Below are 27,885 nucleotides of genomic sequence, written 5' to 3'. Positions count from 1 at the left end.
TTTTTTTATAAAGATTTTAAATTTGAACAGTTACGTGTCTACATGATGTGTGTGTAGGGATGTGTTAGGAAATAAACCAAGTACAAGTAATTTCCCTATAACCAGATTTGTGAGAATGCGAAATAAAAGCGGAAAAATAATACCCGAAATTTGATAACGGAGTTCAGCCAATTTATGCTTACGTCTCCGGACTGCTGCAGATCTTTTACTAAGAGAAAATTTACAGGTGTTTACACAACACACTTGAGAGAGAACTAGAAGATTTTGGGATGATTTTGAAGCTAAATGAGCTAGGGTGTTTATAGTTAAAACTTAGGGACTAATATTGTAATTAAAAATAAAAATATTTTGGGCAGCCCCCCTCCCCAATTTGTTTTAGCAGCCGGCTGCTACTTAGCAGCCCAACTTGTTCTTTAATTTTCAACAATCTCCCACTTGAAGACTGATTTCAATCTGTCTTCACACCTCGATCGATGCAGCAGTATTTCTGGTCTTTTATTCTAGCATGCCAACTGAAGCTGAACACAACTTCAGTTTGTCCGTAGTTACCGTCTTTGTTAACATGTCTGCTGGATTTTGAGCTCCATTGATCTTTTCAAGTTTCAAAATCCTATCTTCCAGAAGAGACCGGATAAAATGATATCGCAATTGTATGTGCTTCGTCCTGGAATGAAAAGACGGATTCTTCGCTAGATGGATAGCACTTTGACTGTCGCAATACAAGACATTATTTTCTTGTTTCTTGCCTAACTCATTCAAGAAACTTTGGAGCCAGACCATCTCTTTGCTGGCTTCCGTAACAGCGACATATTCTGCTTCGGTTGTGGAGAGAGCAACTATCTTCTGTAGTTGAGAAACCCAACTCACTGCGGTTCCTCCTAGAGTATAGACATACCCTGTAGTGCTTCTTCTGATGTCAACATTTCCGGCTAAGTCAGCATCTACATAGCCTGTTAGTATCGTATCTCCACCTTTGAAACAAAGTGCTTTGTTTGTGGTACCTCGCAGATATCTGAGTATCCATTTGACTGCTTCCCAGTGTATTTTGCCTGGATTATTCATGTACCTGCTAACAGCTCCCACTGCTTGAGCAATATCTGGTCTGGTACAAACCATGACATACATCAGACTTCCAATTGCTGAGGCATACGGCACCTTCACCATGTGTGCACGTTCTTCCTCCGTCTTTGGTGACTGTTCTTTGGAGAGTCTGAAATGAACACCTAAAGGTGTATTTACTGGTTTAGCATCTTGCATGTTGAACCTGGAGAGTACTTTGTTGATGTACTCAGCCTGTGATAACATCAAAGTCCCCGACTTTGTGTCTCTCTTGATCCTCATCCCAAGAATCTGCTTTGCAGCGCCCAGATCCTTCATAGCAAACTGCTTCGACAATTTTTGCTTTAAGTGTATAATCTCTTGCATGTTTGAGCCTGCAACGAGCATGTCATCAACGTACAATAATAAAATAATGAAGCTGTTGTCGAACCTCTTGATGTAACAACAATGATCTGCTTGGCATCTGGTAAAACCACTACTACCCATGAAACTATCGAACTTCTTGTACCACTGTCTAGGAGCTTGTTTTAAACCATACAAGCTCTTCTTCAACCTGCATACCAGGTTTTTCTTGCCTGCCTCTATGAAGCCTTCTGGTTGCCTCATATAGATTTCTTCCTCCAAATCACCATGAAGGAAAGCTGTCTTTACATCTAACTGCTCAAGATGTAAATTTTCTGCAGCTACAATTTTCAACACCAGTCTGATTGTAGACAGTTTCACGACTGGAGAGAAAATTTCATTGTAATCAATACCTTCTTTTTGCTGAAAGCCTTTGACAACCAATCTTGCTTTGTAACGTTTGCTCCCATCGTGCTCTTCTTTGATCCTGTAAATCCACTTGTTATGGAGCGCTCTCTTGCCTGGTGGTAATTCAGCTAATTCCCACGTCTGATTTGACATAAGCGAGTCCATCTCATCTTTCATGGAAGACTCCCACTTGACTGAATCCTCCACTTGCATTGCTTCATCATAACACTCTGGTTCACCATTGTCAGTCAGCAACAAGTAGTGTAAAGAAGGTGAATACCGTTGGGTTGGTTTAGGAATTCTGGAGGAGCGTCTCAGTTCTGGTGTGCCTGGTTCTTCCTCTTGAACTGCTTCAGGACTGATCTGAACATCATTTCTAGAAATCTCCTCGAACTCAGCAAATTCCTTTGTTTCAGCCTCGGTATTACTTGATTCTGCGGTTGACCTGTCTTTGTACATCACATTTTCATTGAAAATGATGTCTCTGCTTCTGATGATCTTTCGATTTTCGTAGTCCCAAAACCGGTAACCGAACTCATCACCGCCATAACCAACAAAGGCACATTTGTTGGACTTAGCATCAAGTTTACTTCTTTCAGCAGATTCTATGTGTACATAAGAAATACAACCAAACACTCTTAAGTGTGAAAGGTTTATTTCTTTCTTGCTCCAAGCTTCCTCTGGTATTCCGCCATCCAAAGGAACAGAGGGCCCACGGTTGATCAGGTAAGCTGCAGTGTTGATAGCTTCAGCCCATAGAAATTTGGGCAATCCGGCATGTATCCTCATGCTTCTAGCACGTTCATTCAGAGTTCTGTTCATGCGCTCTGCTACGCCATTTTGCTGCGGTGTTATGGGAACTGTTTTCTCCATCTTAATCCCATTGTTTGCGCAGAAATCTCTGAATCTACTGTCTCTGTACTCTCCTCCATTGTCAGACCTCAACCTCTTGACTTTCAAACCAGTCTCATTTTCCACCATGGCCTTCCATTTTCTGAAGGTATCAAAGACTTCTGATTTCTTCTTCAGAAAATAAACCCACACCTTCCTTGTTGAATCATCGATGAAGGTGACATAATATAGTGAGCCTGCAAGAGATGGAACTGGGGATGGTCCCCATACATCAGTATGAATCAATTCTAACCTTTCTGCCTTGGGTGCCTTGCCAATCTTTGCAAAACTGACTTTCTTTTGTTTTCCGAAGATGCAATCCTCGCATAGTCCGACATCCACATTCTTTAGATCCGGCAGCTTCCCTTTTGACAGAAGTATCTTCATTCCTTTCTCGCTCATATGGCCAAGCCTTTGGTGCCATAGGTTTGATTTTCCATCAGCATCTGCTACTGCAATGATATTCTCTAAATTTGAGGTTACATAGAGAGTACCAGTCTTCTTACCACGAGCAATGACGAGTGCTCCTTTGGTAATCTTCCATTCACAACCTGAAAAGGTTGTACTATATCCTTCTCCATCAAGCTGTCCAACAGAAATCAGATTTCTTTTGAGGCCAGGAATATGTCTCACTCCTGTCAGCTTCCAGGTGGTCTGGTTTGGCAGCTTTAGTCGGATATCTCCTTTTCCGACGATCTTCAAGGTTTCATCATCAGCAAGATGAACCTTCCCAAAATCACCACCGATATAGTTCTCCATGATTTCTTGGCATGGGGTGGAGTGGAAAGATGCCCCTGAATCCAAGATCCATGATTCAATCGGACTGTTGACGCTTAGAATCATGGCATCACCTGTCTCCTCTGTCACGTTGGCAGATTCCTGTGCACCGGTATCTTTCTTCAGTGCTCGGCAATCTCTTTTAAAGTGACCTTTCTTGCCACAATTATAACAGGTAAAATCTTTCTTTCCCGTTCTGGATTTTTCCCGTCTGGATTTGGATCTGCCACGATTTGAATTTCTTTCTGAAGTTCTCCCTCTGGACTCCGTGTGCAAGGCTGAGGAGGTTGATGCTTCACCCGATTCTCTCCGTCGAATTTCTTCGCTCAGTACCAGATCCCGAACATCGTCGAATTTCAATTTACTATTTCCCGACGAGCTGCTAACTGCTGTAACAGTAGCATTCCAACTGTCTGGTAGAGATGATAAGAGAATTAAAGCTCGAACTTCATCATCGAATTCAATTTCCACAGAACTCAACTGGGTTGTGATTGTGTTGAGTTCATTCAGGTGTTGAGCCACTGATGCCCCTTCCGTCATCCGCAAATTGAATAATCGCCTCATCAAGTGAACTTTGTTTGAGGCCGATGGCTTCTCATACATACTGGAGAGAGCTGCCATAAGACCTGCCGTGGTCTTTTCCTTTGCTATGTTGAAAGCAACATTTCGGGACAACGTCAGTCGGATAACTCCGAGGGCTTGTCTGTCGAGAAGAGCCCAGTCTTCATTCTTCATGCCCTCTGGTTGCTTTCCTGAAAGAGGTTGATATAGATTTTTCTGATACAGAAAATCTTCAATCTGCATCTTCCAAAAGCCAAAGTCCGCACCATCGAACTTTTCAATTTTCACCTTCCCTTCGTCTGCAGCCATCGCTCCCACTCGAATCTGGCTTCGTTTGGATCGTTTCTGACAATTTCTGCGAACCGCCGTGTATTAGAACACCTCCGTCGACAAACTCGTATCGCCGACCGAATTTCACTATTCACGAAATTCACTATTCACGTGAATAGTAATGAATAGTAACCTCGCAGAAAATTGACAAAATTCACAACCAAAAGCTCTGATTACCAGTTGTTAGGAAATAAACCAAGTACAAGTAATTTCCCTATAACCAGATTTGTGAGAATGCGAAATAAAAGCGGAAAAATAATACCCGAAATTTGATAACGGAGTTCAGCCAATTTATGCTTACGTCTCCGGACTGCTGCAGATCTTTTACTAAGAGAAAATTTACAGGTGTTTACACAACACACTTGAGAGAGAACTAGAAGATTTTGGGATGATTTTGAAGCTAAATGAGCTAGGGTATTTATAGTTAAAACTTAGGGACTAATATTGTAATTAAAAATAAAAATATTTTGGGCAGCCCCCCTCCCCAATTTGTTTTAGCAGCCGGCTGCTACTTAGCAGCCCAACTTGTTCTTTAATTTTCAACAGGATGGACCTAGACGGGGCTGGTGAGGTGGTCGCCCCCCTCCTAAAAATTTAAAATTATCATCCGTCCATGCATGTATGATATCTTAATGTTATAATAAATTATTAAATAAAAACATATTTAAAAAATTAAGATAATGATATGACATGATTTTATAATATAAAATCATTAGAAGGGTTGAAAATATAAATAAACTCAGGAATTACATTAAAAAAATGATGAAAATTTAAAATTCAAATAAACAGAAAAACAATTAGAGGTCAAATGATAAGGAATAAACAAAAATTAATTAAAATAGAGATTAAATTGGAAAGAATTATGTAGTGCAGGGACTGAATGTTAAATAATCGCTAATATAAAAAAATTGCCAATATGATAGTATGTTCTTTCACTATCATATAACAGGTTTGCACATTGATCCGAAAGAAGCGTCAAGTGGGTATTAACGAACATGATTCCGAAATAGAATAAATAGATTAATTTAACAAACGGACCGTGCCAAGTATGCTGTAGATCACTGCGGAAGATTGCCTTCACCGTCGAAGGAGGATCGAAGAAAACACGAGTTCCCCAAGGTAACGTCCAAGCCAAACGAGCCATGCCATCCGCCAACTTGTTTCTTTCTTTAGGAGCAAACGCGAACGTTAAAATGGTAAATGGTAAATAGATTCAGGAGAATGATGTTGGTTCAAAAAAATTTCATTATTTTGTGGCTGATAAAAGGAAGAAAAATGCTATTAGTGCTCTTTTAGATGAGCAGGGTGTGAGGTATGACACGTTTGATGGGATCTCTAAGGTCGTGACTGATTTTTATACTAAGTTGATTGGTACTTCGGACCCTCAGGTGGAGGGTGTTAGTGTGGAATTACTTTAAAGACTTGCTTCAAGTTTCTCTGCATGAGAATGCTGCAGATTTGCTTTGTAAGGAGGTTTCAGCTAATGAAATTTGGGAAGCAGTTTCGTGTCAAGGGAATGATAAGGCAGCAGACCCTAATGGGTATACTGCATTCTTTTTAAATATGCTCGGTCAATTGTTGGGAAGGGTTTTGTTGCTGCAGTTCAACACTTTTTTGTCTCTCTGTTTGCTACCTTCTTTTAATGCTACGGTTGTGTTCTTGGCTCCAAAGGTTCCTAATCCTTGCTTTGCTAAAGATTTTTGACCCTTGTTTTTCCCTAGTTTATATAACTATTACTAGGATTATGGTGAGTAGGCTTACTCCTTACTTCCTTGATTTAATCGCTTTGAATCAAATTGCAATTGTTAAAGGGAGGAGTATTGTTGATAATACATTGCTGGCTGAGGAGCTTGTGAAAGGCTATGCTCAAAAACCGCTCTCCCGGAGGTGTGCTCTTAAAATTGACTTGCAAAAGGCATTTGACACCTTGGGTTGGATATTTATTTTGACTTTATTGGAGGCTATAAGGCTCCCTTCGAGGTTTAGGGGTGGATTGAGGCTTGCTTGATAACTTCAAGATTCTCTATTATAGTGAATGAAAGCCTAGTTGGTTTTTTAAGGGAGGTAGGGGCATTAGACAGGGAGACCCTTTGTCTCCTTACCTGTTTGTCATTGCGATGAATGTTCTCTCGAAGCTTTTGGATGTGGTGACCTCGCGGTTGTTTTAGTTTCACCCTAAATGTCAAAAAATTGGGTTACCTCATTTGAGCTTTGTTGATGACCTCATTTTCTGTAAGGGTACGTTGGACTCTGTTATGAGAGTGAAAAGTGTGTTGGGACAGTTTTATGTGTGGTTTGGTTTGAGACTCAATGCCTCCAAGAGCGAGTTGTTTGCTTTGGGGGTTAGTACGCTGCAGTTGGAAGAGATTCAACAGATTTCAGGATTCCAACTTGGCCATCTTCCTTTCAGATATATAGGAGTTCCTTTGGTGACTAGAAAGTTGACAGAGAAGGACTGTTTTTCTTTGGTTGAGTCGATGAGAGCTAGATTGGACCACTGGTGTAATTTGAATCTGAGCTATGTAGGATGTTTGCAGCTTATTCGTTTTGTGTTGTTTAGTTTAATGAATTACTGGGTGTAGACAACTTATTTTTCCTTAGTCTGTTATTAAGTCTGTTGAGCAGTTTTGTATTTGTTTTTTTTTTTTGGAAAGGGGCGGATTCTTCAGCTACTGTAGCGAAGGTTAGTTGGCTACAAATTTGTTTACCCAAGTCAGAGGGTGGACTTGGTTTGAGGGATTTGAGATCCCGGGACAAGGTTTGTTTGTTTACTCTTATTAAGAATATTTTGGCAGGTCAGGGGTACCTTTGGGTTGCTTGGATCCACTCCTATGTTTTGAAAGGTATCAGTTTTTGGCAGGCTGCTACCACGGTCATTTTAATTGGTGTGTGAGAAGGATTCTTAATGTTCGGGAGGAGGTGTATCTGCTTTTGGTGGCTGTGGCTGATTGGAGTGTTGTCTCGACTGCATGGATTTGGTCTGAAATGCGTGTTGCAGTGCTTTGGTTCCTTGGCATAGGCTTATCTGGTTCCCTCTTCATGTTCCTCGGCATGCTATTGTTACATGGCTTGTCATCTTGGGTGAGATTTCTACGAGGGATCGTTTGCTGCGCTCGGGTATGGTGGTAGATAATGGGTGTATTTTCTATGGTTTCCCTGAGTCTCATGATCATTTGTTTTTCTCGTGTTTTCTCCTAGAGGATCTGGGATGGGGTGTTGGGGTTGTGCAACATCCATCGACAGGTTGGGGATAAGAACTTTGAGTTGGGTTGGGCATGCTCGATGCTGAAGGATATATCATTGTTGTCTTACATATTGAGGATAGCCTGGAGTGCTTACTTGTATTTTGTTTGAGTAGAAAGGAACTGCAGGATTTCCTGAGGGTGTGATAGATTCGTTGAGGTGATTTTGAATCTAATTAAAGAGGTGGCCAGTGCTAAGTTTAGTAAGAAGAGCATTGATAGTCTTGATAATGTTAATGCTTAATTGTGTGCTAATTGGGGTATTTTAGCTTAATCTGTAGGTTGAGGCTGTCTTTTGATTGTAATCTGGTTGTGTTTTGTTGATTTATAACAGTTTTAACTGCTTCCTTTTGGGTAATAGAGCAAAAATTTATCCAAAAAATAAAACATACTCGATATAAAAGTATTTGTGGGATGAGGTGATAGGTCCTTAAGCAAGATCAGGGGTTCGAATTATGGAGTTTACGAATGGAGCAAATTAGGTTAGGAGGGTCGCTCTCGTCTCTGCAGTACCCGATATAAATTTGTCGATCAATATATCGAATATCAACGATTAATTCAAAAAAAAAAGTATTTATGGATGGAGTAGAATTTGAATCATATTTTTTTATGATATTAATTCATTATTTCTTGTTTAAGACCCGTCTGACCAATTTTTCTTCCAACTCTTTTACATTTTTAAATAACTAACACAAACCCATTTTAGACTCACCATAGTGCGTTTTGATTTATTTTTTTAAAATACTATATTTATTCTTTTATTAAAATTTAAAATATGGATAATTTGTAGTATTTATATATAAATATATTTATTCTTTGAATTCGTTAAAGGACTCCCGTGACAAAAGGATATGTTGTTCTCTCTAGAGATTTTAGGCTCGAACGACTACGTTTGTAAAATATATATGCGTTGTCAAGAGATTATATAAGTTCTGAATATATACTATCTTATAAGGCTTAATTGTAAAATAAATGCTCAAACTATATTGCTTTTCACGAATAGACGCTTAAACTATTTTATGAATTATTAATACGTCTAATGTTACAACGTTATCACTTTAAATGTCTGAAACTTAACAACCACCTTATTTTATAATTAAGCCACCTTATAATTAAGTCACTTTGTCATATATATTTGTTGTTTAATCTTTTATGGTACAAATCCCAAATTGCATGAGATCGAGTATTGAACCCAGTTAAAGATTTTCACGTTCACAAATATGGTATTTGATCAGTTTTCTATATGGAGATGCCCTTTTGGAACACGTAAAATAGAGAGAGGGTGAGAAGTTTCCATATCTTACGTTTCCTAATGAAACAATATGGGTCCTTTCTCCTCTATCTCTCTCTAACCCATATATACATTCATTTGTGGTATTGCATCCAGCTGTGTCCAGAAATGGATGTGAGAGGTGTCCGGTCTAAAATTTTATAATTTTATATTTTTAATTTTTTATATATATTCTTATATTCGTTTGTTTGACATAAATTCTTATGTGTGTCTCGTGTTTTGTTATGAATTGATGAATGAACAGATTCGAACCACACAGCCTGGTAGCTTTGCCTTGTCGGAGCTGGAAAGCAATTCCCTTGCTTGTGGTTGGAATTCAATCATCTTTCCTCATCAACACGATACACTACAAATGAAAATAAATGCTGCCCTTAGTGGAGAAGATGATGATGAAGAAGATGAAGTCATGGTTGGTTGTATTTCAAAATAATAACTAAGTGATTATTCCGACATGGCGAAGACTGAAAAATACAGCAGAACTAATACATTTCTCTCTCTCTATATATTCATATGTATGTAGTCGTCTTCTTTAAGTAGAGCCGCGGGTGTGTGTTTTGATTCAAACTGGACATTCGTCTGAGTCAGGCTCGGCTTTGTTACCGTCGGCTTCCTCCTCTGCGGCGGCGTTAGCTACGGGGTGAACTTCGGAGGCGTTTAATGCGCCGAGGACGATGACGCTTTTCATTTGTTCCGGAACCGGAGGCTTCTTCTCCTCCATGATTGCCTTCTCGCTGTGTCTGTAGATTGCGTATAGAATCATCTGGAGCATCCCCAGTATGAATCCTAGTACGTTAGGGAGCTGTCGATTTCAAAAAAATAAAAACAATTCATTAGTGTCGGTATCGATGTCGGAATCTCATATCGGAAAGGAAAAGGGAGATCGACTTACAGCTACGCAGAGGTCTTTAATGAATAGTCCGTAAGCAAACCACATGACTGCACTCAATGTGAGGAAAAACGATAAGGTGAAAGGCATGAAATCGACGCTCTTCGTTCGAACAACTCTGGCCATGATATTCAACGGTGCTGCAAACACCGATACGGATATCGCGACACAAATCCAGCCGAGAACCGGGACTCGAATCGAGCTTTTAAGCATGAAATGAGTGACAATGAGGACGAAAGAGAAGAGCACAACGTTCATTGCTACAAAGAGTTTCATAGCCGATCTTCTGCTATCCTTTGAAGCATAAGCTATGTACATAGATATGTAAATCGTCTCAACAACGCATCCGAATGAGTTGATGGTGATGAGGAGAAAAGCTCCCTTTTTGATCAACGCATAGCACAGCCACAGCATGCAACTGAACAATGCCACCTGGTACGGCAGCGACTGGAAACTTTCCGTTGATTTCTTCTTGAAAATCCGGTAGAATGTTGGCCTGCAATCATCAACAATGATTATGGTTCGACGTTCGAATAATTATATCAATTTCGAGACATGCTATCGGATACTTACACCGGAGCCATAAATACGAGGACGGAGATAATGTTACCTGTCATCGGTTCAAAAAAAAAACGAAAACTCTGTAAGAAAAGATGGTACTTTGCGTGTTTCATATGATTGGAGAGGTAGACGATAGATCATCGTTTAGGTGATGACATTTATTGTATGTATTTTTCCATTTAGTTAAACAACTACGTATAACTAAACATTGAGTTAATGCATTTCATTAGGTGAAAATTGGATCCATTTCTAAAATAGACACTTGTTTTTAAACCAAATATAGTGAAAGAAAATATAACATGTTGTGCATTCATTTTTCTTTGTAACTTAACCAATTCGTGACTAAAAATTAACTTCCTAGAGAGAGTGAAGAAAACAAAGGTGACGGGTTTCGTGGCGGATGCGGATGTAGTATCGTGACTGATTTTTTACGACGTCACTCGAAATAAAAGAAAATCCTGAAATCATTGTAGGTGAGTGACGAATACAAATATGTATTTAAGTCGAACACGAGCGTTGGACATGAATACTTGATGCATGTAAGCAAAGGAAGAGCAAAGTAGTGTTACCTAAGATACCAAAAACGACTGCCAAGGTATGGTGGTCACCCATTGATGCCATGATCTATCTTCTTCAACAAAGAAAAGGGTAAATTTATGTTTTTGGGAAAGAGAATTGCAGAGAGGGAAGGGGAAAGAAGAATCCTAGCTCTCTGTTTCTCTTTCTCTCTTATGGAATGCTCAAAGCTCTACAATCTCATGACCTCAAAGGAGAGCAAAGAGGGGGTTTTATACGAGAGAAAAGGTTGGGAAATGGGTGATAAATGGAATTGTGTGTGCGCATTTAACTCCTTTTGTTGCATGACAAGTGCATACGTTAGTAGTAGGTAGGCTCGCATGAAATCAATATCATTTTTTAACTCTTTCTTTCTTTTCTTTTTCTTTTTTACTTTTTACCAAATTATTTCAGTGCCTCTTTTTAGTCGCGTGTACAGCTTTCCAACCTAATTGGCATCCACATGATATTAATAAGGTTTAAACATTTTAATTTAATCACTAAACTTTCGATACGCTACTATTTTGGTCACTCATATATTCAATCATAAGTGAAAGAGTGACATGGTAGCCACATGTGCTGATGTGAACGGCTTTTTATTAATTACAATTTCATCTATCTATCACATTGGCACCACAATTACTATTCTTCAGCTTCTTTAATCACTCAAGGTATCGATGAACTCGTATTGTTATCTCATACCACTATATTGTTTAGATTTTACTTAAATTACTCTAAAACTCATAAAACTAAACATTAAGTTTTATACTCGTGAAACCTCAAACCACTCTAATCTATAATATCTACCATTTTATAAGTGTGAAATCAAGATATATAACTCGCTTCCTCCTTCTCCACCTCCCCACCGTTAGGATTTAGAAGAAGATGTTTCATCATCGAGAACTCAAATAGGATTTAATACTAGAAGTTTTCACGAAATGAAGAAAATTCTAGGGTCATTTCATGATTTTTAAAAGAAAAGTGCTCAATCATAACGTTGTTAAGTATTTAAAGGTAGAATGGTCAAAATAGGAGCAAATCAAAAGTTCAATCAGAAAATTAAAAAATTAAACTTCAACGACCAAAACATAATGAAAAGAAAATTGAAGAAACCTCTGCATTTTCACTCCAAGCATTAATGTTGTTAAGTTTTCCTGTTAAGCATCTAGTTTCATGAAACATCGCCGTTTTCATGTACTGCAAAAGCATCCCCCATTCTATGACCTACAATTAATCCCTCCCATGGTTTTAAATAACCTTCACAGTTACGTTTTCGGTCGCATCCCGTCTATCACGGTTACGGATATAACGGATGTTATTGTAGTCATTACGGATATCGTGATCGTGAATTTTTTTCGAAAGAGCTGATTTTTTTAATAAAAACCTGTTTTAAAAAAAATAAAATAACGGAAAAATAGCAGAATAGCGGTCCGCTATTGCCGTGATTGGCCACGATTCGTTAAATTACGGCCACGATCTGCCGCTATTGGTGTGATCCCGCTTCACACCGTTATTTTCCACGACAGCGGTTTCGGACACCACCACGACCGCGATATAACAGTCGCAATACTACTATTCGACCGCTATTTCAAACCCTAATCCCCATTAAAAAGAATTCTCCCAACACCTCAAGGAATTATTTAATGTATTTGGTTGCTAAATCATTTTTATTTCTCAACACGCTTTGATTCGCGTTTTTCAGTTAGTTTTCACAATTTTACAAGCAAAATTAAGTGATGATTTTTCGGTTATCATTTAATTTTTTTTAAGAAATTATAGATTTAAGTGAATTTAAATGTGTAACGTTTTCTTATACAAATATAAATAGTTAAAATTTAAAATAATAATAAAAAATCAAATTGAGAAGTGATGGAAACCAAATTTGAGATCATAATTTTTTATTTATCATTGAACTAAAATCGTATTAGTGGTTTATTATAGTATTTGAATTTTATTGCGTCATAAAAGATATAAAACATTAAAAAATACTATTTTTAGAAGGCATATGTACGTAATGATGAATATATGTTTTTTTTTTCTCAAATATTTTTTTAAAATAAAAAGCGGAAGACACGTGTTTTTCGCATGGAAGGGTTAAATTTTACAAATAAATAAATATGAGAAAGGGAATGAGGCCCACGCGCTATTAGAAAAGGGGCGCACGATATCAGCGAAAGTGAATTTTTTTGTAATTGCATGATAGCATAAACCGGCCAGTGAGATTTTTAAAATTTTAATATAATTTATTTTTAAGATTATTTCTTTATTTAAGGTGAATTGAATAATATTATTTTAAAATGTTCCATGCGTCTTCAAGTTAAATATAAAGACTTCACGATTGCACGTTATTTTTAGGCAAATGACGAAGACTCTACGATTACATGACGTCTTTAAACAAATGAAAAAGACTCCAGAAATATACAGCGTCTTCTTACCAATAAAAAATTTTAATTCAATAAATAATATTATATGAAAAAATATTTTTCTCAAAACCCTATATATGGGCGAGGAAGCTAGCATAAACCAGAATTTAATTTACGCTACAGATACACCGCAAAGGTGTCTTTCCAAAAGCCCCATTTCACGTGAAGCTACCAACACCCGTTTCTCTTTCGCTTCCTACGCTTTGTTTTTGCATGCCTTTATAATTAGGGTAAAAATTTAATCTTATATTTTAAATATTAATTTTTAATTAATAACTTATATTTGATTTATTGATCGACAAATCTAGATCGGGTAATGCAGAGACAATGACGACATTCCTAATTTAGTTTGCTCTATTCACAAACCCTAGGATTCAAACTCCTGAACTTACTTAAAGAATCTAGTGTGTCATTCCACTTACCAATCGATTGTCGGTTTATATTGCATGTCCAGCTCAGTTGGTAGAGCGCAAGGCTCTTAACCTTGTGGTCGTGGGATCGAGTCCCACGGTGGGCAATTAATAATTCGGATGTCTCCCACGGAAGCTGCTCTCAACCTGGTGTTGGGGGCAGTATACTATCCTATCTCCCTATACCCCATTACATATGGGAATAAGGGTAAGTTAATATTAATATCAGAATTTTATATAAAATGATATGAAGTTATCAACACTAAAATCTCGTTTGTGAGGAAAAAGAATTCATTGACATTTTATAAAATATTTTTTATTTGTAATTAATTTGATATTTATTCGTTTGTGAGGAAAAAGAATTCATTGACATTTTATAAAATATTTTTTATTTGTAATTAATTTGATATTTATTTAGAGGCATTATTTCATGTATTGACATTAAAAGAATTATTTTACAAATATAATTATTGTATCATGCATTGACATTAAAAATTATTTTGTAAGTACGTCATTTAAATATTCTTTAGTGTATTTGAATGATTTTAAACCTTAAAATTTAAATATTATACACTGAAATATTGAAACCTGTTTGTATGATATTGAACATAATAATATATTATCTATAATTTTTGTTATTTTCTAATAATTCTTTTATTCTTTAATAATAAATAAAACTATACACTACCGATACGTAAAATTATAGCGCACAAAATAGAACACGTTGTGACGCGTAAGCCCTAAAAATGCGAAAAATATCTCTTTATTGTTGTTTTAATTTGTGTTCATAGCGAAGGGTTTCGTGTGGCATAAGAGAATATTGACCCTTTTTTCTCCTTCAAGTCTCATTGCATTTATATATGAAAAAGGACAAACATGGTACACATGAGCTGCAAACAAATAATACTACTAATAATGTATTATTGTGGGGGGGGGGTCTAGTTATTCGTCATGGGATGCTAGGTGGACATACTGGGAGGATGCCAGATTCGTGGCTCAAAAAACGTACAAGGTCGGATCATGTGAACATCGCATGGTCCGACCAGTTTATATCAGTAATATGTGATTTTGATTTTGATCGAAATCTTATTTTTGTTGATCTTAGGTGTATAGAATTACACCTTGTATACGCATGATAGGTCTATCACATTCATCCACCATATCATTTGGCTCTAACTTCTCCGTACCCCACATTGCATTGCATATTCAATTGCTCTCCCAATGATTGATGGTTGATAGAAGGGATGAATTCACTGAATTAATTAATCATGGAAAACGGCTTGACTCTCTCTAGATCTCAATCAAAGTTTCATGGCCTTCTACTTTAATTTCACAACCAAATTGAAAACTGCCCCCTTTTTTCTCTTAAAATAAAATAGGAGGACTAAATCTTAAAATTTGAGCATAGTAGAGGGACTAAAATCAGGAATTAACTGCAAAGGGAAATGTAGAGAGTTCTAGTTTGATCATACATGAAATTGCAAAGGACGGGTAGAAATCAAAGGTGGGGTTCCCAAAGTCATATTTATCACGATCCAAGTAATTGCCTGATATCAGCTCAACAGAAAGGCCACGCCATTTGCATTATTTATTAGAAGTTTCGATTTGGAGATGAACATTGACACATGCCCCATATGATTGAACCAAAAAAGCCATGAACTATGAGTAATAGGGGGAGGCGATTGATATTATAATATAGGGTAAACAATATTTTTTTTTAAACTTTAGGTTTAATATTAATTTTACTATATTAGTATTAGATCATTAACCTATTAACATTAGGATGATATGATAGTTTGGTTTTAACATATAAGTAAAAATAATAATTTTATTCTACCCTAGGTTAACAATCGGTTAAAAACTGTCTTTCTCTAATGTCTTATGTGCTCACCTTAGACATCCGTATTATTGTCTTTTTCCATTATATCAATTTAGATTTTTCCAAAGTTTTTTTAAAATTCACAAAATTAAACATGAATATACCATTGGGGATTTAGAAGCTTTCTCATATGTAAGAGGCTTATGGCGTTTATTGAACAATGATAAACCTTGTTTCAAGTCGAATAATATATCTAAAAAATAATCTCATCCGTTAGTATGCCGAATTAACCACTCTTTGCATGAGCCCCTTGATCGATACGACGTGGTCTGAACCTGAGGCTGCCTGGCCTCGAATCACCGAGATCGAGCCAGTTCAGCTGGTATTATAAATAATTAGGGATTATGACAAGCAAGCATAATTATTGGTATTCGGTGGTGGGGGTAAACCCCACGATAAAAGACGATCGATTCTAGGAACCAGGTCTTAGCTTACATCAAGTCCTGGGGTCCCAATTTGGCCTTCCCCTCTCCTTTTTAAAATTTTCTTCTCACCTTTCCCTTTCTTTTTGGCTCTGCCTAATTTTAAATCCCCTATCTTCTTCACTAATTTGTTTTAAATGTGGCCTTCAATGGTCTCAATGTGATTCTACTGTTACTGGCCGCAAAAAGGAAAAAGCAATAAGAACAAATTATTACTATATTTAATTGACATGCGACAACATATAAATATTTATCTTTGAAACACGCGGCTTCGTTATGAAAGAAACCATGGTTGCTCTTTGTTCCTATATGTAATGGGGTAAGAGGAGGTAAGATAGTAGGCTATCCTCAACACCAGATTGAGAGCAGCTTCCGTAGAAGACCTCCGAATTATAAAATGTCCTTCGTGAGACTCAATCCCACAACCTCAAGGTTAAGAACCTTGTGCTCTACTAACTGAGCTGGATAATCATCTTTTCGTTATGAAAAAAAATCAAAGTAAACGCCTAAAGCATGAAACAAATGTGGTAAATGTAGCAAATATTTTTTGCTGTAACACTAACATTTGAGATCAGTCATGGGAATGAACCCTCACCTTAATAATTAATTAATTAAGATCCCTCGTATGGTTGAGGAAACATCTCGGTTAAAGTACATAAATGGTTCCGACTATAGGGTACAACTTTATTAAGTTCATCGACTATTAAAAATTATAAAATGATCATTTGACTATAAAATGTTACTTCGTTAAGTTCATTGACTATTAAAAGTTACAAAATAGTTACCCCAACTATTTATTATATTTCAAACTCGTCATTTTTCGTTAAAAAAATTAACAGTTGTCTAAGTGGACGTTAACATGATGACTGAGATATGATAATCATTTTAGATTATGAGAATATTGGACCCTTTCATTTTTAAAACAAAATTATGTCTTGGTCTCTATTTTTTTATTTAATTACTCTTTAAGTCCCTCAATTTTAGGATTAGTGAAATTAAACCACAACATCTTTAAAATTTATGGTTTATTCAATTTTAAAGACTCTTATCTATTAAAAGTTAGATAACCTATCTCTCTCATAGTTCAATCACGGTTCTGTCCTTGTGTCTAACCACATACAAATAATAATCAAAAGTTGACTAAAAATATTTATAGGTGTGTTCACCCTGAAAAATATTCAACTTTGTTATTGTTCTCGTACGCTTAATAATTCCGTATTTTTTTATTGATATCCTTTAAGAATATTGGAGTATGCAATTAAATGGGTTGAAATAAATAAAACACTCCAGCCATAATTATCTCTAGCATTTGGACAGGTTGTGTTTATGTTGCATGCATAGACGTAGACAAAGATGTTAAGTGAAGAGCAATGAATTGTAGTTTCCTAGAATGATAGAGGAGCCGAGGCGAGTAGGGACGATGGGAGTTTGCACCTAAAAATGTGTAGGTTTGCAAAATCAAGTGGTTACGTGCTGGCCGTGGTGTGTTTCGATCGGGCACTCGATTCGTGTAAATGCCCAAATACAATTTTCGTCCCTCCGCTTATCTTTTTTTGCTTTCTTTGGCTTGAAATCAAGGATTTAGTCGTTTTCAAACATCGATTGTTCCTGGTAGAATTGAGGAAACCTTGTTTGAAGTGGAAGCATTTCGATTTCGATTTCAATCAATCTAGAATCTCTCATTAATTGTTTCTACCCTTTAAACCTCCACACGTGATAGTAAGCTTATTGCTTTTGGTATTCGGTATTCAATACAGAGATTAACTAGGTTATTATAGAATCTCAAACGAATATCATATCTGAATCATCATGTTAACGTCCAACTTAGACAACCGCTAATTTTTCAAAAGGAAAAGGACCGGTTTGGAACGTAATGAATAGTCTATTGACCATTTTATAACTTTTAATAGTCGAGGGACTTAATAAAGCAACATTCTATAGTTAAAGGATTATTTTATAACTTTTAATAGTCGAGGGAGTTAATAAAACAGTGCCTTATAGTTGAGGAACTTCTGTATACTTTATCCTATATTTAACTATCTTCATTTTTAATGTTAGAATTTGAATCTTGGATGTTGTTTGAGAGACCTAATACCCATCTCGTTAGCCCAAATGGTAATTATAATATTAATCTAGCACATGAATGGATGCATGATTTTATGTTATGGGGCGAATTTGAACTTATAAAACTTCAAGGGAGACGAACTTGAAGTTATAAAATTCTAAAGGGGTGAAAATAAATTTTTAATAAAAAAAATATAAATTTTTTAAAATATATTATAATTTTAAATTTTTAGGGGAGCGATAACCCGCTCCCGATCCGCCTAGGTCCATCCCTAGACTTGCATAAAGTTCCCAAGAACTGAGGAGGATATGAATAAGTTTGAAGACTAATATAAACTTAGTTTTTCCTTTTTTGTAATACTTATGTGACAGTGGAATTTTATGAGTTTATTATGTTTAATGTTGTTCTTATTTATTATTAATTACATTAGTTTTAGGGCTACATAATGCATATTTTAGTCTTTAAATTATATTTTTATTTTGACATTTTTTATCAACAAAGGTTTATTGTTGTTATTTATCGCAAATTAATTTTTACTGTTATTAATATTTTTAGAAAAAGATTAACATGTAATATATATTAGAATACGTCATACAACATCTTCAATTAATTAAAACATAGCATGTAATATATATTGTTAGCACTGATATGATAAATTAAAAATATATTTTGTAAAAGATCAACTGAAATCGTGTTGTGGTGAAAATTATTGTCATAGAAATAAATTTGTCTCGATGTATGTAATCGTTGCGATAGGCGTATTGTCCCCCGAAGTTAACATGGTCATTCCGATAATTCGTACACTCGAAATCAAAGTGGACTGTCGGTGGTGCTGCTCTTCTGATAGCAGTAGAGAAATGAAGCTTAGAAAACCTTTGAATGTTTAGAGAGGATTTGTGAGTGTTGAGTGTGAGTTGAGAAGCTAACATTGATTCTCTATTTATAGGCCTAGACAGGGACAAAAACATCCATGCAAAAAATTAGAAACAAATCTGATTTAAATTTTCGAATTTAATCTCTGTTGAAATTGTTGTCATTAACAGTTGAACCTGGTCTCAAAGCAGTCTAGATTCGTGACTTAATTTTCAGTTGTTTGTAACTCTCGTAATTACTTTTGTAACTGGCACAATAAACATTTTTGAACAGAGCTAGAATATCATCCAGATACATCCAAACATTCACGGATAAAATTCAGCTGTTATCGTCTGAAAAATTCAAATCAAACATGACACGGTGCAACCTATAAATATCAGAATATAATTCTTTCACATTTGTTCAGAAAATATCTACGCATTTTCTCCAAAAAGATAGTATCTGCACGGTATTGCCACAACCACAACCACGTGTTGAGACAGATAATGGCAACAACACACAAGATGATTCCTTATTCTCTATCACTCAACAAGAAAGAGAAGAATGAACACTATAAATATCCATGCCATTGGTATTTTCCACTCAATGTGAGATAGTGTCGGAGCATTAACAACATGATGAAGAAAAAAGTTTTTAGGTACGTTATAAGGGAATTACTTTTTGATATAGTATTATTGCTAAAATATACGTTGAAAGATGTTCGAACGACATGACGTATTTGAGAAGATGTCCAGATAATAGAATATTTTTAATAAGAATGTAGTGTTACAAGCTTTTCAGTATGTATGGAGCTAGGAGAAAGACGTCGTATCGTCTGGAACATCTCCTCAAAGATATGTTGTTCAAACATCTTTTCAAATACGTCGTGTCATCCAGACACCCTCTGTTATACACTATAACAATTGCATTTCCTAAGAAAAATAATTTTCCCTATGCTCTATGTGAAAATTCTTTTCTATCACAATATATGTACTAATGGATCTGAATCTCAACCAACTTTTTTTTTGTTCGAAAAGGTGACCCTTTTTTCTAAAATATCCTAACTTATAAATTATATTTTATACTAAATTAAAATTTATCTATAATTTTAATTTTTTTTCTAAATTGAAATAAATCTTATTGATAATTAGTTGATTTACTGATATAAAACAATAGATCTCTTAAGTAAGATTAAAATTCAAATCATGAAATTGTGAATGGAGTAAGTTAAGTTGAGATAACCACTTCATAATGGATTTTTATAATACGTGATACAATTTAGTTGATCAATATATCAAATATCGAGTATTAATAAAAAAAACTTTATAATTAACATCGATAATTTTATGCAGTGAGATAAAATCTTAAATTAATAGTTTTTAATAAATAAAGTAATTTTTTTATAAATTTAAGATGAATATAAAGTAGTATATATTTAAAAACTCTCAACCATTTGACAATAAGTGTTTATAACTCTGCATACACGACGCTCAAATCCGGGACCTCAAAGAATAATAATAAATCATTGAACCTATACAGTCACTTGATTCGTGCTAAAATAATAAATTTTAATACGAGGGGATTATGCATATTTTATTTAAGGTACAATACCAAAATTAGTAATCAACGTTTACCGAAATGGTCATTTTGTCTTCTATTCTATTTTCTGGAGTATTTTGGCCCTTAACTTTTCATTTTAGGGTAAAAAGATCCTCTAAGATTTAATAGATTAATCACTTTGTCCCTTATTATTTTGAGGCATTTTAGCCGTTAATGTTTCATTTTAAGTTAAAAAAAGCTCATATTTTGGAACGTTGATCGTGTTTTAACTAATGATTTTTATCTACATAGGGAGTTTTTGTCCCAAAGTTAAACGTTGGGCCCAAATGTTCCAAAAATAATAATAGGGGCCAAAATGACTATTTTAGTCAATATTGGGGATACTTTTGACATTATGCATTTTGTTTAAATCCAATACAAGCTATGAATATGAAGGATGATGAAATACTTGGTTGCATTGGATTCGTTGAGGGGCAAAAGGAAGGGCAGCCCATGGTTGGAAAGTATAAGCAGCTTTTGCACGCTGAGAATAAGGAAAAACTGGATGTCAAAAACTTCGTTTCATGCACTTGCTGCTCTTTCATACCTCCCTAAATATTAGGGTGTGCAAATTAGCATGTAACTTAACTAGTGTAACCATCATATTTTACAGGTTAATTAATTGAATTATTAAAATTAAATGATTTTAGTTAATCAAATCATTAAAAATAAAAGTTAATAGTTACGGTTATGATTGTAAATTTTGATAAAATGATTAACCATTATTAAATTATAAATATAATTTTTAAAGATGACTCTACAAATCGTAGTAAAAATTGGAGATTGATTTTATAATTAACTATTTTTTTCTTCAAAACAATTCTATTTCAAATTAATTTAAGAGACTCATTCTTCTATCTTTCTTTCTTGGTTTATTATTATTATTATTATTATTATTATTATTATTATTATTATTATTATTATTATTATTATTATTATTATTATTATTAACAACCTATCATCTTAATTATTTATGAGTGAGGAAAGTCTTTTTGAGTTAGAAGATTTGGAGAAAGGTTAATAATTATGATTGATGAGATAAATTCTATTTCGGAGGAAGCCAATGAAGACATTGAGTGTTGGTGATTTGATATTACAGTTAATTTTTGTGACTTGCGGTACTACATCATAGAAGTTTCATTTACCTTATGTTGGAGTCATTAGAGACTTTAAGTTATCATATTTATTTCATGTTTACTAAAGATTTATCTTTGAAACTTTGATGGTGTTTTGAACTATTGTTAATTGATACATGCTTAAATTTATAGTATGATTAATTACGTATTTTGTGTGTGTTGGAACTTTAAAATAATATAAAAATATGAAAATTTAGTATGTATATGTAGTATCAATATGTATTTTTTTTTTAAATTAAGGAGTAAAAATGTGAAAAATAAATTTGTAATAGGTTAACTAAAAGTTAACCTGTGTACCGAACCGTTTGTAACGGTTAACCGTTTATTATGGTTAGGTTATTGTTAGTAAAATTCAGTAACTGTTATAAACAATATGGTTAACCGACCGCGAATATCCCTACTAAATACCACCAAACATTGCTTATATTACTTCTTTCGTCCTTTTATTTTTCTAAATTTTAAAGTTTACATTGGATTTCGATTAAATGCACAATATAATAAGTGAATTATAATTTGATGTGGTTATATAAATAAAAATTTTGGTTTTCATTTAATTGTATATATCTAAACCAACAATGTGCAGGTCTAATAAATCGAGGTTTTAGGTTTTTCAAACAACGTTCAGGATTTGAATTCTAATCATGCGAATGGAGTAAATTGAGTTAAACGAATCTGTCTTTGTAATGAGTTTTTGTGTTGTATAATCTAGATTAACAATTAATGAATCTAATATAGTTAATTATAAATAAATAAATAAATAAAATTAATAATTTTGATCTTGAACGAATATAATCGTTTGTGTCAACTAAGTCATTACTCTAATAGTTAATGACCTTTGTTAATTTTAAGTTGAAATCTCTTTCATAGAGAGGATTGTGGCTTAATGCAGAACTTAACTTCCAACTTTAATCTCTTGAAGGTAATTATTTGAATATAAAGAAAATTTACAAAAGCTTGATTATATATATTATTTTGTTGACCCTCTTAATTATTATAAGTTATAAAATAATCATTGGATCATTCATATGTTTCAAAATTATTATTTTTCATTAAAAAAATTATTGTAATTTAAGCTGAAATATTAACTTGTTCACTGAAATATGATAAAATCTAGTGTTGAAATTTCAAAAGACTATCATATTCCTATTAAAATGTTAACGTTTAGCTTAAACAATCGTTAATTTATTAATCCGTTAATTCGGATCGAGTATTATAGAGATTATGGTGACTCTTCCAATTAAATTTGCTCATAAGCGTTAGAATTTAAATCATTGACTTTTATTTAAGAGATCTAATGACTCATCTATCTCGATTGTTGGTTAAATACAATCATTTTAATTAAGCGTATATACTAAAAAAGAAAAAGAAAAAAAATCAAACCACATCGCACAAATTCCCGGCCACTGATTCATTGATCATCAGGTAAACCAACAAACCCAGTCAACGCTCACGATCATCTCTTGTACTCACTGACTCGCACTCGTGATACCGACGCCTCCGCCTTCGTGGCAGCCGACCCCACCGCGCGTTTTGCTCTCTTTGTTTTCTCTAAGGCGGGAATGCAAACCAACAAAGCTCTGTTTTTTTTTCTTACGCAGATTTTGGTTATAATTAAATTAACGGAGAATGGAAACTGTTAGTGCTTGATTTGTTTTGTATTGATATCTTGAACCCCATCAATTATTTATCTAGAAAGGTGGAAAAAAATATAACTTTTTTGAGCTATGCTATGGCCTGAGAGTGAAACTGAAAAATAAAGTCTGGGTTTTCATTTTCTTTTCCTGTTAAATTTAATATCTGAAGTAAAAGAGAGAGAGAGAGAGAGAGATGATTTTCACTGTGAAATGTATCTGTTGCTCATGTTGGGAACAATTTCTTGTTTTATTTTTGTTTGAAATGTGAAGATTCGATTCGCTTGGTGTTGCAGTTGAAGGAACAATTCAAACTCAGTGACGAATCGATTCTTTGCGTCTTTCCTCATAAGATTTTGAGTTGAGGAAAAAGAAAGAAAGATTCGATTTTTTTCATCTGTTACTCTCACCAAGTTTGAAGCTTTAAGATAAGAAAAGAAGAACCGTAGGTATATGTGTGTTTTGTCTCATGTTCTCTCCGCCTTTGGTTTTGTTGGTAGCTCCGTTTTGCTTCCATGGCGGAAATGAAAAGTTGCAGGTTCACTCTGTGTTTGGTTTTGCTTCTGGTTCTATGCTTTCACCAAACAACAACTGTAGAATGCAAAGAAATGATCATTAGACGACTCAAGATTGGATTCAAAAGGGTAATTCTCAGCATTGTGCTGGGAATTCTAACTGGATCGGTTGGATCTCCTTTCTTCGCTTTACTAATCAAACTCACTGTTCAGTACATCAACCAAACCCCGTTCCTTAAAGGTCCAGTTATATTTTCCCCCATGATATCTTCCAAGACACTTCAATCAGCCCTAGCCAATGAGAACCTGTTGTTGGGGTCAAGCACCAACGGCAAGTACTACAAGACGGTTCTCGATAATGGCCTCATCGTAGCCGTCAAAGTGCAGGAGCCCTTCGACAGCGGCTCGAGCAAGTCAGTGAAGAGGAGGATACAACAAGAACTTGAGGTTCTTGCTAGCTTGAGGCACAGGCATTTGAGGAGCTTACGGGCTTATGTTCGAGAATCCGATTGGTTCTCTTTGGTTTATGATTATATGCCAATGGGGAGCCTCGAGGATGTGATGAATGGAGTAAGGGTAAACCAGTTGCAGCTTAGATGGGATGTCAGGCTTAGGATTGCTGTGGAGGTGATTAAGGGCCTTCAATATCTTCGCTTTACTTGTGATCCACAGGTTTTGCACTACAATTTGAAGCCTACTAATGTGATGTTAGATGGTGAATATGAACCGAGGCTGGCCGATTGCGGATTGGCTAAGCTCATGTCTAACATCGATCGAGCAGCGTCGGGTTGTTGTGCTCCCGAGTGTTTCCAGAACTGCAGGTACTCGAAGTGTTCCGATATTAAAGCTTACTGCATCCGGTAGTAGAATCTTTAGGCTTGTTAGTTAATATTATGGAGTTCGTTGCAGAATTTTTAGTTGACAGTTGATTTGTTACCCTTGAGGACTAGTTTTTAGATAATTGAAACACTTGTTGAATTAAACCAATAAATGACCATCCAACTCAGTTGGTAGAGCACAAGGCTCTTAACCTTGGAGTTGTGGGAGATATGTGCATTATTGTGTTCTTAAACAACTGATCATGGTACGGTATGCTGCATATATGTTGAATTCTGGTATTAGTTCTTGTATTATATATAAATTATCAATTTAGGGTCTTTTGGATGCAAAATAACCTGTGGTGAGATGGAATAATGGGAGAATATGCTTTCTCACTGCACTGCTTTCATGTTTGGAATGATGGGAGAGTCTTTGTTCTTTATGTTTTCCCCTGAAATGGTCTGTTCGACCTTCAAAACGAAAAAAAAAAATTCTTACATACTTATTTCGGAATGGAAAAATATATATAACATAAATATAAATGTAATAATTATGCAAATGTAAAACTTGTTATTATTTAACATTTGTGTAAATTTTAATTTATATAATAATCTAGTAAATATTAATTTAATAACTATAGCCATTTTATTATCATAAATATACTTTTAATTATATTTTAGGATAAATTACATGTTTAGTACCTAAAGTATCAATTTTGGTACCTAAACTTTCAATTTATTTAAACATCATGCCTAACGTTTAGTTTTTGTTTCATTTTAGTAACCTGTTTAAAACTTAACGGACGAGTCGTCTCATTTGCCGATCGATGAAGCCCAAACTTTCCATCCCACACATTTTCGATCCCTGAACGTGATTTTGGCCTTCGTTTCACTGGAAAATATCTCAATCTCTCCAAATCGACGATAGACTCTTCGAATTCTTCATCCTCTGATCTCCATCATCAACGTCCAATGGGTCTGAAATTGGACTATGTTGGTCAACTCGTCATTCTCTCGTGGTCCAGCATTTGGATTGGTCGTCAGTCCATCGGAGCTATGCTCCGTCAGCACGTCTTTTAAGTTTTTAATGACGGAGTACTAAAATGAAACAAAAACTAAATGTTATTTATGATTTTGAGAAAAAAAAATTGAAAGTTTAGGTACTAAAACGGACCAAAACTAATAGTTTAAATATTAAATGTGTAAATTATGCTATATTTAAATATAGAACGGTTTTAATTGTATTCACCTTAGATTATTCAAAAAAATATTTATTGAGCTAATTACATAACCTTTCCTCAACCTATCACTTTTATTTTAAATTGGTTTTTAAACTTTTGAACATTTCAATTTCGTTATCAAATTATGACTATTTTAAACTAGTCCTTAAATTTCTAAATATTTCAATTTCATCCCCAAACTATGACCTTAGAATACAATGTAGATGTGAGTTCCAAGAGAGTTGTTTTCACTCCTAAATGACAAAGATCGTTGTGTGTGTTTTTAGTAAAAAAAAATCTAACCAAGTGAGGTGATTGGAGAACTCTAGAGTGAGGAATCACCACCACAAACCAGATAATGTTGCCTTATCCACTCCCATGTTCAAAATATCTTTGCCATCAAACCTTATCCATATTCATGTCTTTAATGAACTCATCAAACCTTATACAGCATTTCACAAGATCTCCAACAACAATAAAAATGCAGGCAGCCTTAAGCTTAGCACCTTCATCACCTCTCCCCATAGTTACAACCACCAAAACCTCGTCTCCGCCGTGTAAACCCATGCTCAAATTTGAGACTCCTAGACGTTTCGTTATCAAAGCAACGCCCGTCGGACAGGATAACTCGACGGTTGATTACAGCTCCATGGCCTCGTAAACTTAATACTCCACAAACATCTGTTATCACGGAGATGATCTATTTGCCTCCTTGTTTTTGTAACACCGGACGATGGTTTGTTGCAGTGTTTTTCCGGCCGAGGCATGCGAGACCGTCGGAGGAGAAGCCTGCGTCGTCGAGATGTTCCCTGAGGTTAAGCTGAAGAAAGAAGCTCAAAGTAACAAGGAAAAGACCGGTTCGGAGCAGTTTGACAGGGAATACTTGGAGTACAACAGCCCCAAGACGTAAGTAGATGATCCTTCGTATTAATAACATAATTTTTATATGAAATTAACACCATCAATAAAATATATGACAATTCGAAAGAAATTCAAATGTTTATATGATTTCAGGGTTTTCATAGGTGAGGCTTGTGATGATCTGGGAGGAGAGTTCTGTGAGCCCGAGTATCAGAAGGGGGTTCAATGACCACATAACTTGAAATCAAACTGTGATTGTAAATAAATAATGTATGGATCATCTCCTTATTTCATGAGATTCTAGTGTAACTTTCATCGTTTGTTTTACTGTGAATTTTAGATTATAATTAAATAATAATAATTAATTTTCATTCGCCAGATTAAAATTATCGAGATTAGTATCATATGTTAGCTGATTGAACTTGAATCTACAAGTAAATATCAAATTGAATAGAAATTAAAAATAGAACGAGAGATTGAGAGAAAGGACTAAATTGATTAAGATATAAAATAAGATAGGTTCATGAAGTAATTACTCCAAATTTAAAAAGAACCAATACTTAAAAAACATAATGTCAAAATTTACCCATAATATTTGAATTAACTGTTATTTTTGTCTATATTCTTTTATTTTGAATCACTTTAGTTTCAATATTTTATTTTGGATCAAAATGATATGTAATTGGACGAAACCGTTGACTAATGATAAATATTTGTTGTTAATGTAACAAGTCATGTATGTCAAAAATGTTAACTTAACACTGTCAAATGTATATAAATAAAGATATATCACATGTCATGTATCCAAAGTGATGATGTGATACTATCGTATTAATAAAAAATATTTTATTTATTATTATATTAATATTATTTAATTTTTTATTATATTAATTCTATTCAATGAGATTAATTAGAAAATAGAAAGTAAAGAAACTAAAACTTAGCTCTTTAAGATAAAAAATTAGGGTAAACTATGTATTTAGTACCTAAATTATCAATTTTTGGTCTGCTTTAGTACTTATACTTTCATTTTTTTCAAAATCATACTTGACGTTTAGTTTTGATTTCATTTTAGCATCCCACCATTAAAAACTTTCAATTTTTCAAAACTCAACGTTAAATTTTGAATGGATACTAAAATGAAACAAAAC

At 34.7% G+C, this 27,885-nt stretch overlaps 3 protein-coding genes across 4 annotated transcripts; 2 read left to right on the top strand and 1 right to left on the bottom strand.

The window, feature by feature from the left end:
* Positions 1-9,290: 9,290 nt before the first annotated feature.
* On the bottom strand, positions 9,291-11,090 carry LOC120115930 (bidirectional sugar transporter SWEET15-like). The gene is made up of 4 exons (XM_039136542.1): positions 10,918-11,090; positions 10,361-10,397; positions 9,791-10,283; positions 9,291-9,700 (listed from the first exon to the last, which is right to left on the bottom strand). The coding sequence occupies exons 1-4, from the start codon at positions 10,967-10,969 to the stop codon at positions 9,461-9,463; spliced, it is 822 nt and encodes a 273-aa protein (XP_038992473.1). The 5' UTR covers positions 10,970-11,090; the 3' UTR covers positions 9,291-9,460.
* LOC120115931 (light-regulated protein, chloroplastic-like) lies at positions 9,889-27,061 on the top strand. 2 transcript variants are annotated; one of them, XM_039136544.1, is made up of 5 exons: positions 9,889-9,893; positions 12,330-12,331; positions 26,336-26,530; positions 26,621-26,779; positions 26,888-27,061. In XM_039136544.1, exons 3-5 carry the CDS (start codon positions 26,355-26,357, stop codon positions 26,961-26,963), a joined length of 411 nt encoding a protein of 136 aa, XP_038992475.1. In that variant the 5' UTR covers positions 9,889-9,893; positions 12,330-12,331; positions 26,336-26,354; the 3' UTR covers positions 26,964-27,061. The 2 variants fall into 2 exon arrangements, with proteins under 2 accessions (XP_038992475.1, XP_038992474.1); XM_039136543.1 differs by lacking the exons at positions 9,889-9,893; positions 12,330-12,331 and adding an exon at positions 22,302-22,308.
* Positions 23,572-24,887, top strand: LOC120115929 (inactive leucine-rich repeat receptor-like protein kinase CORYNE). Its single transcript, XM_039136541.1, has one exon. It carries the CDS (start codon positions 23,836-23,838, stop codon positions 24,697-24,699), a length of 864 nt encoding a protein of 287 aa, XP_038992472.1. The 5' UTR covers positions 23,572-23,835; the 3' UTR covers positions 24,700-24,887.
* Positions 27,062-27,885: the final 824 nt, after the last annotated feature.

The sequence above is a fragment of the Hibiscus syriacus genome, unplaced genomic scaffold (genome assembly GCF_006381635.1).
Source record: "Hibiscus syriacus cultivar Baekdansim isolate YM2019G1 unplaced genomic scaffold, ASM638163v2 tig00110279_pilon, whole genome shotgun sequence".
NCBI lineage: Eukaryota > Viridiplantae > Streptophyta > Magnoliopsida > Malvales > Malvaceae > Hibiscus > Hibiscus syriacus.
This window is presented reverse-complemented; position numbering and strand designations above follow the sequence as displayed.

Bases quoted from the DNA above. Each gene is read 5' to 3' on its own strand.
- LOC120115930 (XM_039136542.1), bottom strand. From the start codon at position 10,969: ATGGCATCAATGGGTGACCACCATACCTTGGCAGTCGTTTTTGGTATC. The intron at 10,284-10,360 runs GTAAGTATCCGA...TGATGATTGCAG, and splicing joins CTCGTATTTATGGCTCCGGT to GCCAACATTCTACCGGATTT. The intron at 9,701-9,790 runs GTAAGTCGATCT...TGAAATCGACAG, and splicing joins TTAAAGACCTCTGCGTAGCT to CTCCCTAACGTACTAGGATT.
- LOC120115929 (XM_039136541.1), top strand. From the start codon at position 23,836: ATGGCGGAAATGAAAAGTTGCAGGTTCACTCTGTGTTTGGTTTTGCTT.
- LOC120115931 (XM_039136544.1), top strand. From the start codon at position 26,355: ATGCAGGCAGCCTTAAGCTTAGCACCTTCATCACCTCTCCCCATAGTT. The intron at 26,531-26,620 runs GTAAACTTAATA...GGTTTGTTGCAG, and splicing joins GATTACAGCTCCATGGCCTC to TGTTTTTCCGGCCGAGGCAT. The intron at 26,780-26,887 runs GTAAGTAGATGA...ATATGATTTCAG, and splicing joins GAGTACAACAGCCCCAAGAC to GGTTTTCATAGGTGAGGCTT.